At 45.1% G+C, this 14,135-nt stretch overlaps 1 protein-coding gene across 4 annotated transcripts in view; it reads left to right on the forward strand.

Moving 5' to 3' along the window:
* Positions 1–14,135, forward strand: part of LOC147111262 (caM kinase-like vesicle-associated protein) — a 136,738-nt gene that overhangs the window by 59,871 nt on the left and 62,732 nt on the right. For 2 of the 4 annotated variants that reach the window (XM_086001996.1, XM_086001997.1), the window contains exon 3: positions 11,396–11,527. In XM_086001996.1, the coding sequence (XP_085858122.1) occupies positions 11,396–11,527 (132 nt within the window). Of the gene's footprint in view, positions 1–10,717; positions 10,931–11,395; positions 11,528–14,135 lie in introns of those variants that run through there. The other 2 variants (XM_086001998.1, XM_086001999.1) reach the window with 2 other exon arrangements.

Here is a 14,135-nt window from a genome sequence, read left to right on the forward strand (position 1 = left end):
GGAGAGCCAATCGGAGCAGGGAATGCTTCATTCATAAGTCAAAACGTATAAACACTACGGGCCCCAAAACATCACTAAATCTTCAAATAAATTTTTTTAAAACATCACATTTTTTAAATAAACTATAAATTACATGAAATAACTATTTTAAACAATAATTTAAATTTTTGAAAAAAATAATTTTATTTTCTAACGGGGCTAAAAATAAACTTACCTTGCTTTAAAGTATTTAAAAATAATAAACCTGTGGGAAAAATGTTTTAATTTTAATTAATTCACCACTTACCTTGTAAAAAGCAGGCCTTACGCCTGCTTTTTATATGTGTAACTTCTGGAGACTTACCCTCCCGGGAAAACCTGCAAAAAAAACGCAAGTTCGATGCGCACGCGCAGCCTCTCCTGCGCACGTGTTCGAACTCTGAACCCCTTCTTTCAGGGGGAACGGAAGTGCCAGTTTCCCGCGCATGCGCAGTGCATGCAGTAAACCGGCACTTCCATTGGGCCTACGGGTGAGTACCCCGTGCGTACTCACCCGTGGAGGCCCGAGGTTTTGGGCCATTAAAAAGCATGTAATGAGAACAGTTCATTTGGTTCACCAAGTAGCAACAAGGCAAGTATGATATTGGATTGCATAAGGAGAAGGATAGAGTTGAAATCAAAAGTGTTTGAACTGTTGCTGTATATAGACCCTGTCCGAAGTATTTTATGAAATTCTGGTTGCCTAATCATAGGAAGGATATTATTGCCCCAGAGAGGGTGCAGAGATGAGCAGGATGATTCCAGGTATTAGGAACCTAAGTTATGAAGAAACGTTAAGGAAGACTTGTTTTCTATGGAAAAGCAATTCCAAGGTAACCCAATTAAGGTTTTCAAGATTTGGAAGGAACCTGACAAAATTCATCTGAGGAAATTATTCAATATGCTGAGTAAGAAAAATCAGATAGAATGTTTAGATCCAAAGGATAATAGAGTTGTGGATTAAATTAAGGGAAGGACATTGAAATGGCTACCGTCAGGGACAACTATATATTTTTCCAGACAGAAAGGATTGAGCAACTATGGTGAGTGGGCGAGGAGTTGGGGCTGAACCATCACAAAGAGATAGGAAGATAGGAACAGGAGTGGGCCATTTAGCCGCTCGAGCCTGTTCCGCCATTCCGTGAGATCGTGGCTGATCTGTGACCTAACTCCATATATCCGCCTTTGCCCCATATCTCTTAATACCTTTGGTCAACAAAAATCTTTCAATCTCAGATTTAAAATTAACAATTGACTCGGCATCAACTGCTGTTTGCGGAAGAGCGTTCCAAACTTCTGCCACCGTTTGCGTGTAGGAGTGCTTCCTAACTTCACTCCTGAAAGGCCTGGGCTTTTTAGGCCTAGTGATCTTGTTCCTAAAAATTCTTCTGTTTCAATCCAGGCCAAGGGAGTTGAGCATGAGAAGGGACAAAGACAAAGGCTGGAATTTACTTCGGGGAGGTGGGTTGGGGGCCGAGGGGTGGGGTCGGAGTCGGGCAGGAAACCTGGGAGGTCGGGTTTCTCGCAGGCCCTGCCGACTTTACTGGCAGGGCCTAATTTGAATGTGAAGCCTCAGCTTGAGAGGCTGGCTGGCTGCGGGCAAGCCGGCCTCAGTCGCGAGGGGTTGGGCTGGGGGAGGGATCGCGGGAGGGGGGTCTGCAATCGGCGGGGGGTGTCAGGAGTCGGCGGGGAGGAGGCGGCAATCAATGGGAGGGGGGTTGGCAATCACGGGGGAGATCGGGGATCGCGGGGGGGCCTTCGGGGATCACGGGAGGAGTGGTAGAGGATTAGCAGGGGGGCCAGAAGATTGGGGCTGGCTGCTTGAGGATCGTGGCCGGCCTCATCATCGTCATTGGGGGAGGCCTGTGGGTGGCGGGGGAGACCCAGGAAGGCGATCGGCGGCCTGGGGAGGGGTCTCCGATCGCAGGGGGTGGCTATGGTCGGGTCCCTGGATCCAGGAGGCAGGTATAAAGCAAAATATATTAATGATCTAGACAAGGGAACTAGATGTAATGTCTCCAAGTTTGCAGACGACACAAAGCTGGGTGGGCATGTGTGCTGTGAGGAGGATGCAGAGAAACTCCAATATGATTTGGACAGGTTGGGTGATTGGGCAGATGCATGGCAGATGCAGTATAATGTGGATAAATGCGAGGTTATCCACTTTGGTGGCAAAAATAGGAAGGCAGATTAGTATCTGAACGGCAATAGATTGGGAAAAGGGGAAGTGCAACGAGACCTGGCTGTCCTTGTGCACCAGTCGCTGAAGGTAAGCAGGTGCAGCAGGTGGTTAGGAAGGCAAATGGTATGTTGGCCTTCGTAGCGAGAGGGTTCAAGTACAGGAGCAAGGATGTCTTGCTGCAGTTGTACAGGGCCTTGGTGAGACCATACCTTGAGTATTGTGTGCAGTTTTGGTTGCCTTATCTGAGGATGGATGTTCTTGCCATGGAGGGAGTACAGCGAAGATTCACCAGACTGATACCTGGGATGGCAGGAATGACGTATGAAGAGAGATTGGGTCGATTGGGCTTATATTCGCTAGAGTTTAGAAGAATGAGGGGATCTCATTGAAACTTATAAAATTCTAACAGGACTAGACAGACTAGATGCAGGAAGGATGTTCCCGATGGCAGGGGAGTCCAGAACCAGGGGTAACAGTCTAAGGATAAGGGGTAAGCCATTTAGGACTGAGATGAGGAGGAACTTCTTCACCCAGAGAGTGATGAACCTGTGGAATTCTCTACCACAGAAGGCAGTTGAAGCCAATTCATTAAATATATTCAAGAAGGAGTTAGTTATATTTCTTAAGGCTAAAGGGATCAAGGGATATGGGGAGAAAGCAGGGACAGGGTACTGAATTTGGATGATCAGCCATGATCTCATTAAATGGCAGAACAGGCACGAGGGGCCGAATGGCCAACTCCTACTCCTATCTTCTATGTTTCTATGTTTCTATGATCCAGCAGTCCCTGCCTCAGTTTAACTGATGGATTTCACGAATTGTGTGAAATCTGCCCACAGGCAGTTAAAAAGAAAATGGAGGGGAAAATAAAGGCTTCCAGCCTCATTACAATATTTAAATTGAGGTTCTGCCCCCTGGGAGCGGGTTGGTCGCCCACCCCCTGTCCCGCCTCTGGCAAAATCGGAAGTGGGCGGGTTTAAATCCCGCCGACAATTCCTTTGGATTCGTGGATTACTGTATTTTCTAAAGTCGCTCGGTAGCTGACTGTTCTGAACCACCTGTTGTCCTCTTTATCCTCTTTAAGACTGTCTCTGCAGAAACCTGACTGAAATCCAGGCTGGTATAAAGAGTAGAACTCCAGCTGACGCTCGTATCAGGTCCCTAGCCCAACTTAGGTACCAATGAAAAAGAAGAAAAATAATCCGCCAATGCTGGAAATCTGAAATAAAAAGAGAAGTTGCTGAAAATTGTCCGCCTTGTCCCTCTTCAGAACAAATTTAAATGAGCCACGCGCCTCCTGGGAGCAGCTTGGTTGCCCCCCGGCCCCCCGCCCCCCCCCTCTGTTGAAACCGGAAGTGGGCGTGTTGGATGCAGGTTGGGGTCGGGTTTGAGATTCTTTAACGTTTTAACGTCCCACCCGACGCCAACCCACCCATTTTGGGGGGTTATAATTCCCCCTGTTCTGTCTACAACTACCCTGTCCATCCATAATTTTAAAGACTTCAGTGAAGTCACCTCCAAGTCTTCTCTTTTCTAAAAGAAAAAAGCCCCAACCTGTTCAATCTTTCCCGACAGCTGTAATCTCTCAGTTCTGGTACCATCCTTGTAAATCTCTTTTGCACTTTCTCCAGTGCTTCTATGTCCTTTTTGTAGTGTAGAGACCAGGACTGTGCACGGTACTCTAAGTGTGGCCTGATTAGGGTCCTATACAAGTCTAACATAATTTCACCACTTTTGAATTCGAAATCCCAGTGCTTTGTCATAATTTTTAATTGCTTTGCCGACCTGCGGGGCTGCTTTTAATGATTTGTTTACCTGTATCCCTAGATCCCTTTGCTCTTCCACCCTATTCAGTTTCTTATTCTCTAGAGGGGGCTGCATTAAATTGGGGTCAGCACGCTAAATAACAGTCAGATCCGCAGAGCCAAACTGACTTGGATCTGAAGGGAATTTAGCCCAAGTGAGAGAGTTGGTCTTTTTCCCTGGTGTTTTCACCCTTGCTCCTCATTCCTGTAACCAGAACTTTCCACAATCGCGGATTCCAACTTAGATTCATAGAATCTTACAGCACAGAAGGAGGCCATTCGGCCCGTCCTGCCTGTGCCGGCTCTTTGAAAGAACTGTCCAATTTAGTCCCACACCCCAGCTTTTTCCCCATAGCCCTGCAAATTGGTTATCTTCAAGCACACGTCCATTTGCCTTTTGAAAGTTCCTATGGAATCTGATACCATCACCCTTTCAGGTAGTGCTTTCCAGACCTGAACAACCCTCTGTGTGAAAAATCTTCTCCTCATTTCCCCTCCAGTTCTGTTGCCAATTATTTTAAATCTGTGACCTCTGGTTACCGACCCACTTGCCAGAGGAAACAATTTCTCCCTACTTGCTCTGTCAAAACCCCTCATAATTTTGAACACCTCTGCTGGGCCTCCCCTTAACCTTCTCAGCTCTGAGGAAAACAATCCCAGCTTCTACAATCTCGCCACATAACTGAAGTCTCCCATCCCTGGTATAATCCTGGTAAACCTCCTCTGTACCCTCTCCAAGGCCTTGACATCCTTCCTAAAGTGTGGTGTACACAATACTCCAGCAGAGGCCTAACTAGTGATTTGTAAAGGTTTAGCTTAACTTCCTTGTTTTTGTAGTCAATGCCCCATTTAAGAACATAAGAACATAAGAAATAAGAGCAGGAATAGGCCATTTGGCCCTTTGAGCCTGCTCCGCCATTCAATAAGATCATGGCTGATCTTCTACCTCATCGCCACTTTCCTGCACTATCCCCATATCCCTTGATTCCCTTAATATTCAAAAATCTATCGATCTCTGTCTTGAATATACTCAATGACTGAGCCGCCACAGCCTTCTGGGGTAGAGAATTCCAAAGATTCACCACCCTCTGAGTGAAGAAATTTCTCCTCATCTCAGTCCTAAATGGCCGACCCCTTATTCTGAGACTGTGACCCCCTGGTTCTAGACTCCCCAGCCAGGGAAACATCCTCCCTGCATCTACCCTGTCAAGCCCTGTAAGAACATTGTATATTTCAATGAGATCTCCTCTCATTCTTCTAAACTCTAGAAAATATAGGCCTAGTCTACTCAATCTCTCCTCATAGGACAACCCCCCCCCCATCCCAGGAACCAGTCTGGTGAACCTTCGTTGCACTCCCTCTATGGCAAGTATATCCTTCCTTAGGTAAGGAGACCAAAACTGTACACAATACTCCAAGTATGGTCTCACCAGGGCCCTATATAATTGCAGTAAGACGTCTTTACTCTTATACTCAATTCCTCTTGTAATAAAGGCCAACATACCATTTGCTTTCCTAATTGCTTGCTGTACCTGCATGTTAACTTTCAGTGATTTGTGTACAAGGACACCCAGGTCCCTCTGAACACCAACATTTCCCAAGCTCTCACCATTTAAAAAATACTCTGCTTCTCTATTTTTCCTACCAAAGTGGATAACTTCACATTTCTCCACATATAATCCATTCTCCACATATAATCCATTTTCCATGTTTCTGCCCACTCAATTAGCCTGTTTATATCCCCTTAAAGCCTCCTTGCATTCTCCTCACAACTTACATTCCCACCCAGCTTTGTATCATCAGCAAACTTGGATATATTACATTTGGTCCCTTCATCCAAATCATTGATGTAGATTGTGAATAGCTGAGGCCCAAGCACTGATCCTTGTGGTACCCCACTAGTTACAGCCTGCCAACCCGAAAATGACGCGTTTATTCCTACTCTCTGTTTTCTCTCCATTAACCAATCCTCAATCCATGCTAGTATATTGTCCCCAGTCCCATGAGCTTTAATTTTGTTTAATAATCTTTGGTGTGGCACCTTATCGAATGCCTTCTGAAAATCCAAATACACCACATCCACTGGTTCCCCCTTATCTATTCTGCTAGTTACAACCTCAAAAAACTCTTAACAGATTTGTCAAACATGATTTCCCTTTCATAAATCCATGTTGACGCTGCCCAATCCTATTATTATTTTCCAAGTGTCCTGTTACCATGTCCTTAATAATAGATTCTAGCATTTTCCCCACTACTGATGTCAGGCTAACTGGTCTGTAGTTCCCGTTTTCTCTCTCCCTCCTTTCTTAAATAGTGGGGTTACATTTGCTACCTTCCAATCCGCGGGAACCGTTCTAGAATCTATGGAATTTTGGAAAATGACAACCAATGCATCCACTATCTCTATAGCCACCTCTTTCAAACCCTAGGATGTAGGCCATCAGGTCATGGGGATTTATCGGCTTTCAGTCCCATTAATTTCTCCAGTACTTTTTTTTTACTAATACTAATTTCTTTCAGTTCCTCATTCTCACTAGAGCCTTTGTTCTCCACTATTTCCGGGAAGTTTATTGCATCTTCTTCCATGAAGACAGACACAAAGTATTTGTTTAATTTCTCTGCCATTTCCTTATTCCCCATTATAATTTCTCCTGCCTCAGCCTGTAAGGGACCCACATTTATTTTGCTAATCTTTTCCTTTTTACGTACCTGTGGAAGCTTTTACAGTCTGTTTTTATGTCTTCCGCTAGTTTACTCTCATTCTATTTTCCCTTTATTTATCAATTTCTTTGTCCTCCTTTGCTGAATTCTAAAATCCTCCCAATCCTCTAGCTTATTACACTTTTTTGGCAACATTATAAGCCTCTTCCTTTGATCTAATATTATCTTTAACTTCTCTTGTTAGCCACAGTTGAACCACTTTTCCTGTGGGATTTTTGTGCCTTAAAGGAATGTATATTTGTTGTAAATGATGTATTAAGTCTTTAAATGCTAGCCCGTCCTTAAATGTGAACATGCTCCCCCCAGGTCCCTCTGCTCTTACACCCACCACCCCCCCCTTCAAAATAGTACCATTTTGATTATAAATAAAAACAGAAAATGCTGGAAATACTCAGCAGGTCAGGCAGCATCTATGGAAAGAGAAACAGAGTTAACGTTTCAGGTCGATGACCTTTCATCAGTACTGGAAAATATTAGAGATGTAACAGTGGTACAGATCATAAGCTCTGCCAACATTTTTCCGGATTGCAGCTGTTGATTCTGATATTCCCATTTACACCTCCTCTAGACCCATCTTTTGTTCCTTTACTTGTCCCATTACACCCCCTTTTGCCTCGCACCATCATCCTTTTGTAATTTAATCTCTCCTGCCTTCCACCCTATAACAGACTGTCCCTTTTGTTCTTTCCCACCCCCTGCCTCTGTACTTGCTTAATACCTGTTACATCTCTAACTTTTTTCAGTTCTGATGAAAGGTCATCAACTTGAACTCTGTTTCACTCTCCATAGATGCTGTCTTACCTGCTGAGTATTTCCAGCATTTTCTGTTTTTATTTCAGATTTCCAGCACCCACAGTATTTTGCTTTTGTACCATTTTAGATTATACTGCCTCTCCATGTTGTTTCTCAAACTTATATGCATTAATTAATTTGTATCTGCCGTGTGTCTGCCCATTTCACCAATCTGTCTATGACCTGAATCAGAGGGCTGGATTTTGTCAATGGGGGTGCGTTGGGGGCGGGACTGCTGGTTGTTGGGTTTCAGTCCCACCCCCAACGACGTCCGGCCAACCCACGCTATTTTCCCTGCGGGCTTAGCAGGCCAATTAAGGGAAAGCCGGTGACAGAGGACGTCAACGTATGATGTTTCATCTGTCAAAATTTTTTTGACAGATGAATTGTCAGCGTTTGACAGCTTAGAGAAGCTGTCAAACACTGACAATCTTTGTTCTATGGTGAGCCCTTGCACTGAAGGCTCACCAAAACCTATTTCCTCAGCAGAAATCAGATGGCTGCTGCATCTGAGAATGCAGCAGCCATTCTGTCATCTCTGCCATTGAGATGAGGAACCGCTGGATCCCCAAGGGTTGAAGCCTGCAGGAAGAAGCAAAGGTAAGTAAACTTTTTCTAACACTTTACACTCACCTCTCATTACTTACCTCTCTCCACACTTTCACCCATCACTCACCTCCACAGCGCACTTTTCGATCCCTCTCACCCCCGCAGACCCACTGCTCGCCTCGCTGATCCTGGCGGGGTTTCCCGACGTCGGGAAGCCGGCAATTGCAGGGTAAAATGGGGATAAGCCTCAAAACTGCCTGTTAACTACCTGTTAACAGGCAGTTAATTGGCTGTAATCCCCTTCCCGCCTCGAGGAGACGGGTCCCTGCGCGGGTCGGGGACCCACCTCCCGAGAAGATGGCACGGAGGTGGGTTGGGAGCAGGTTCGGTACCCGCTCCCATTTTCTGCCATTTTCCCGGCTGTCCCACCTCCATACCCACTTCCCCAGGGCTGGGACAATTCCCCCCATAGAAAAATTACGACACAGAAGGAGGCCATTCAGCCCATCGTGACCGTGCCGGTCGGAAAAGAGCTACCCAGCCTAGTCCCACTTCCAGCTCTTGGTCCGTAGTCCTGTATGTTACGGCACTTCAAGTGCATATCCAAGTACTTTTTAAATGTGATGAGGGTTTCTGCCTCTACCACCCTTTCGTGCAGTGAGTTACAGACCCCCATCTCCCTCTGGGTGAAAACATTTTTCCTCATTTCCCCTCTAATCCTTCTACCAACTACTTTAAATCTATGCCCCCTGGTTCTTGGCCCCTCTGCTAAGGGAAATAGGTCCTTCATATCCACTCTATCGAGGCCCCTCATGATTTTATACACCTCAATTAAGTCTCCCCTCAGCCTCCTCTGTTCCAGGGAAAACAACCCCAGCCTATCCAATCATTCCTCATAGCTAAAGTTTTCCAGTCCTGGCAACATCCTTGTAAATCTCCTCTGCACCCTCTCCAATGTAATCACATCCTTCCTGTAATGTGGTGACCAGAACTGCATGCAGTACTCAAGCTGTGGCCTAACCAGTGTTCTATACAGTTCTAGCATAACTTCCCTGCTCTTCTATTCTATGCCTCGGCTAATAAAGGAAAGCATCCCGTATGCCTTTTTAACTACTTTATCGACCTGTCCTGCTACCTTCAGAGATCTGTGGACATGCACTCCAAGGTCCCTCTGTTCCTCCACACCTTGCAGTATCCTCCCATTAATTGTGTATTCCCTTGCCTTGTTGCCCCTCCCCAAATGCATTACCTCACACTTTTCCGGAAGTCTACTACTATCCTCCTTACTATTTACTACGCTGCCAAGTTTTGTATCATCCACAAACTTTGAAACTGGACTCCCTATACCCAAGTCCAGGTCATTTTATATAGAAACTAGCTGGGGGAGCCCGGCTTTGCCAGGGCTGTTTTGGGCCAGGCAGTTTAAATCGAGTCCCAGGCTTTGGGGCCTGTCTGTCTGTCCCTGTGTGAATCTGCTGCCGGGCAACATTTCTACCTTTTAATAGCTTCAAAGATGAAAGTGAAAGTACTTATAAAACGTTTTTGGTAAATGTTATGTTATTTTTAAAAGAGATACTAACTTTTTCGAAGTTGGATTAGCAGAGTAGTTTGAGCTGGAAGTAGTGAAGCAATGGCTGCCCGATGCCTGAGTTGAAAAGCATTAGTCCTGCCCACAGACACAGCGATTGGCCAACCATCAGGCGACTGAACTGTAGGATTGGTCAACCTTGACGTCAGTCAATCAATGCTACTTAGCAGATAATGAGTTTAATTTTGAAGGTTTTTTGCATAACGCGCGAACAATTTTTGTCCGGCCGAAACGTAAATACGCTTAGGACGGTTCTGGAATCGTCAGCTTTCTTTCGACGTAACGCACGTGTAGGTACGCTCTATAACTTTCGAGTTAATTCAAGACAGACAGACGGAATGACAGACAGAAGTATCCTTTTTTATATATATAGATAAGAAAAACTTATTGGTGGCATTGTTCTCACTGTGGCTACATTGATCTCATTGAGGCCTATCTCTTCCATAAAGCCTACTCTCTGATATTATTTTTGCCTTGAAATTAAATGATCATATTCTAATGAAATATAGAAACATAGAAACATAGAAGATAGGAGCAGGAGTAGGCCATTCGGCCCCTCTAGCCTGTTCTGTCATTTAATGAGATCATGGCTGATCATCCAAATTCAGTACCCTGTCCCTGCTTTCTCCCCATATCCCTTGATCCCTTTAGCCTTAAGAAATATATCCAACTCCTTCTTGAATATATTTAATGAATTGGCCTCAACTGCCTTCTGCGGTAGAGAATTCCACAGGTTAACCACTCTCTGGGTGAAGAAATTCCTCCTCATCTCTGTCCTAAATGGCTTACCCTTATCCTTAGACTGTGACCCCTGGTTCTGGACTCCCCCGCCATCGGGAACATCCTTCCTGCATCTAGTCTGTCTAGTCCTGTTAGAATTTTATAAGTTTCAATGAGATGAATCTCCCTTATTTTAGGCTGACCAGACGTCCCCGTGTTCCCCAGGAAAACAATGTCCCTGGAAGAGTCCCCGGTTTAGAAATCTTGTCCCCGATACTGAGTCTTTGATTTTTTTTCAGTGCAATGCACAGAAGCCGGTCTCTCAGAGATTATCAGCCCGTTTGAGTTCAGGAGCAAATTCCTGGAGCGGGTTGAATGGTGGCTTTGCCTTCCCACAATGCAGTGCGGCTGAAAAAAGACCCTGTCTGCAGCTCTGGCCGCCCTGCGCTCTAGGTGTTTGAGTCAGCTGATCAATATTTCATTCAATGGCGACTGGCCGGCAGGCGGGACCTTCAAATGCGCGGGAGAAGCCAAGGGTGTGGTGAGAGCTGGTGGGTGAGTGGATTTGATTAATTTTACCGGTTTACCTGCAGGGTGCAGCACAGGTTTTTTTTAATTGAATAAGGGAAGGCAAGCTCTAAATTCTCCCACCGAGAAGAGGGTTTGTCAGTCTGAAACCAGCTGAGACAGAGGGTGTTTCATGGAAAGACTCAGTCTGTTAGGAGCAGATTTAAAATTGAGAAATTAAAATTGAGGGTATTCGGGGACGAGTAGATGGCACAGCACTATTGCCAGAACGCACGCAAGATTCCTGATTCGGTATATCTAAACTGCGCAGCTGCACAGCTGGCTGCCAGTCCCGCACAGCCCGGGGCCGGCTTTTCCGATGTGAAATTTCGCGCCCGCGCGGGAATTTGAAGGGGCCGCGCACCCGAAAAACAAATTGCTGGGGAACGTTGCCTGTTTTTTCCCCCAGATTTAGTATCTTATTTTCTTTCTCTCTCTCTCTTTCAAAAACAGGGAGGAGTTCTGCGAAATATTCCGAGCGAAAGAGAAATCTACCGGAAAAATGTACACTTGCAAGAAGTTTTTAAAGAAAGATGGAAGAAAAGTTAGGAAGGCTGCAAAAAATGAAATCATGATTTTAAACATGTAAGTCGCTGCAATTTTGTCGCCACTTTTAGTTAGGGGTTAATCAGTGTCCCTCGTGAGCATACTCGCACTTTATTCAAACTATGTACGCCTCTTCTGTTGAATCCCTTGTTGACTAAAAACTGAACCCTGGCTTAAGAATCGGCAACATTTCATTCTTTTCCATGCTGTTGCTGTAGGCAATTGTCAAGTTTAAAGAAAGTATTTCTCTTTTATTAATGTTGATGGAATGACTATTGAAGCCATTAAAAAACAAAGTCTTATTCTCTCTTTCTTTATTTGCAGTCTTGACATGAAGTTAAATGTGTGAGGTATAAAAAATGGGCTGTGTTCTAATGCATTTCTTCCCAACCAGTTCTGCCCCCAGGCTGCTGGATCCCTGCGTGAGGCCAATACTACTTACCCTAGGATGCAACTACCCGCAAGAGCATCACTAATCTTAGAAACATGAAAACACCATCACAGCCAGCAAGTCCATCCCGTTTTTGAACTCGCTCACAGCATTCTTCACTTTGACCACAATAATTAGCCAAACATACAGGGTTTTTTTTTTTAAACAGAACATTGTGAAGAAGTAAGTCTACTAGGCTTTTGGATTCTCACCCTTATGTCCAAATCTCTCCGTGGCCTCGCCCTCCTCCAGCCCTACAACCCTCCAGGACCTCTGCATTCCTACAATTCTGGCCTCTTGCACATCCCCGACTTCCTCCGCCTCACCATTGGCGGCCGTGCTTTCAGCCTTCTAGGCCCTAAGCCCTGGAATTCCCTCCCTAAACATCTCCACCGCGCTCTCCTCCTTTAAGACGCTCCTTACAACCTACCTCTTTGACCAAGCTTTAGGTCACCTGTCCTAATGTCTCCTTCTTTGGCTCGGTGTTAATTTTTGTCCGATAACGCTCCTGTGAAGTGCCTTGGGACGTTTTTACTATGTTAAAGGCGCTATATAAATGCAAGTTGTCTTTTGTGATGACTGTGCCATTCAACCTCTGTACATTTGTATTCAGTTCTTACAATGTCTAAAATGCACCTTAAAATAATATTAATATGCTTACATTTTATTCAAAATACGGAGTACTAAGGAAGGTGCTGGTGGCTCAGGATTGAAGCCTGCGGGTTGAAGGGCTGTGAAGGCAACTCTGTATAGAATCATAGAAACATAGAAGATAGGAGCAGGAGTAGGCCATTTGGCCCCTCGAGCCTCTTCCGCCATTTAATGAGATCATGGCTGATCATCCAAATTCAGTACCCTGTCCCTGCCTTCTCCCCATATCCCTTGATCCCTTTAGCCTTAAGAAATATATCTAACTCCTTCTTGAATATATTTAATGAATTGGCCTCAACTGCCTTGTGTGGTAGAGAATTCCACAGGTTCACCACTCTCTGGGTGAAGACATTCCTCCATAAGCATAAAGTTATCACCGAGGCAAGTTCAGCACCCAGCAACATTTTAATGGGTCGCTAATCAGTCAGGAAAAGACCTCGGTAATAACTCGCTGTCAGTACATTGAAGTGCAATGTGGCTGCATTATTTTAAAGGGTAATCACTGAAGATCCATTCCACTTGCTATTATGCTGATCAATCTGCTTTCCAAGGACGGCCTTCCTTCGTTTAAAAAGAAAACCCAGCGGAAATGTTGCGGTGATAAGAGAAGGATTCCAACACCTCTTAGAAGCCCACTGTGCTATTCTCACACAGAGCAGTGGGAATCAGCAGGAGGTGGCCTGTGGTAGTGGCAATATAGACTAGCACAGGTTTGCACACAGCAAGATCTGACTAACAGCAATTGGGTGAATGGCCAGTTGTTCTCGGTTTCTGGTGGTGTTGGTTGATGGAGGAATGTTGACCACGACACTAGGGGAGCCCTCTTTTTTTTAACTGTTCTATGAGATCCTTAACATTTACCTGAGCCACAGGAACAAGCAGATGGGGGTCTTCAAATCAACTCAAATCAAAATCAAATCAAATCAAATCAACTTTTATTGTCATTGTTAGTGCACAAGTGCAGTACAACGAAATGTAGGCTTGCGGCTCCCGAGAGTGTACATTTAGATTAAGACATTTAAACATTCAACATACATTTGGCTTGTAATACATTAACATAAACATAACCATAATAAAGTGCATTGGCAGATGTGCAGGCTTTAGAGTTTATTTGTGGAGTTCAGTAGGATGACAGCCCTGGGAAAGAAGCTGTTCCTAAATCTGGTCGTACGGGTGCGAATGCATCTGTAGCGTCTCCCAGATGGCAGGAGGGCGAACAGACTGTGGCTGGGTTGGGTAGGGTCTTTGATGATGGACCGTGATCTCCGTAAACAGCGTTTCTGGTATATGTGCTCTATGGTCGGTAGCCGGGTGCCGGTAATGCGGGGCAGTTTTGACTACCCGCTGCAGGGCTTTCCGGTCATAGTAGCTACAGCTGCCATACCATACTGTGATACAGTTTGTCAGGATGCTCTCTATTGTGCAGCGGTAAAAGTTAGAGAGGATCAGGGGTGACAGGTTACATCCCTTCAGCCTCTCATTCAATTTAATATCTCATTCAAAGGACGGCACTTCTGACAATTCAGTGTTCCTTAGTACAGTCCTGGAGTGTGTTCAAGTCCTGGA

The sequence above is a fragment of the Somniosus microcephalus genome, chromosome 11 (genome assembly GCF_052327205.1).
Source record: "Somniosus microcephalus isolate GS21.2 chromosome 11, FLI_Smic_1.0, whole genome shotgun sequence".
NCBI lineage: Eukaryota > Metazoa > Chordata > Chondrichthyes > Squaliformes > Somniosidae > Somniosus > Somniosus microcephalus.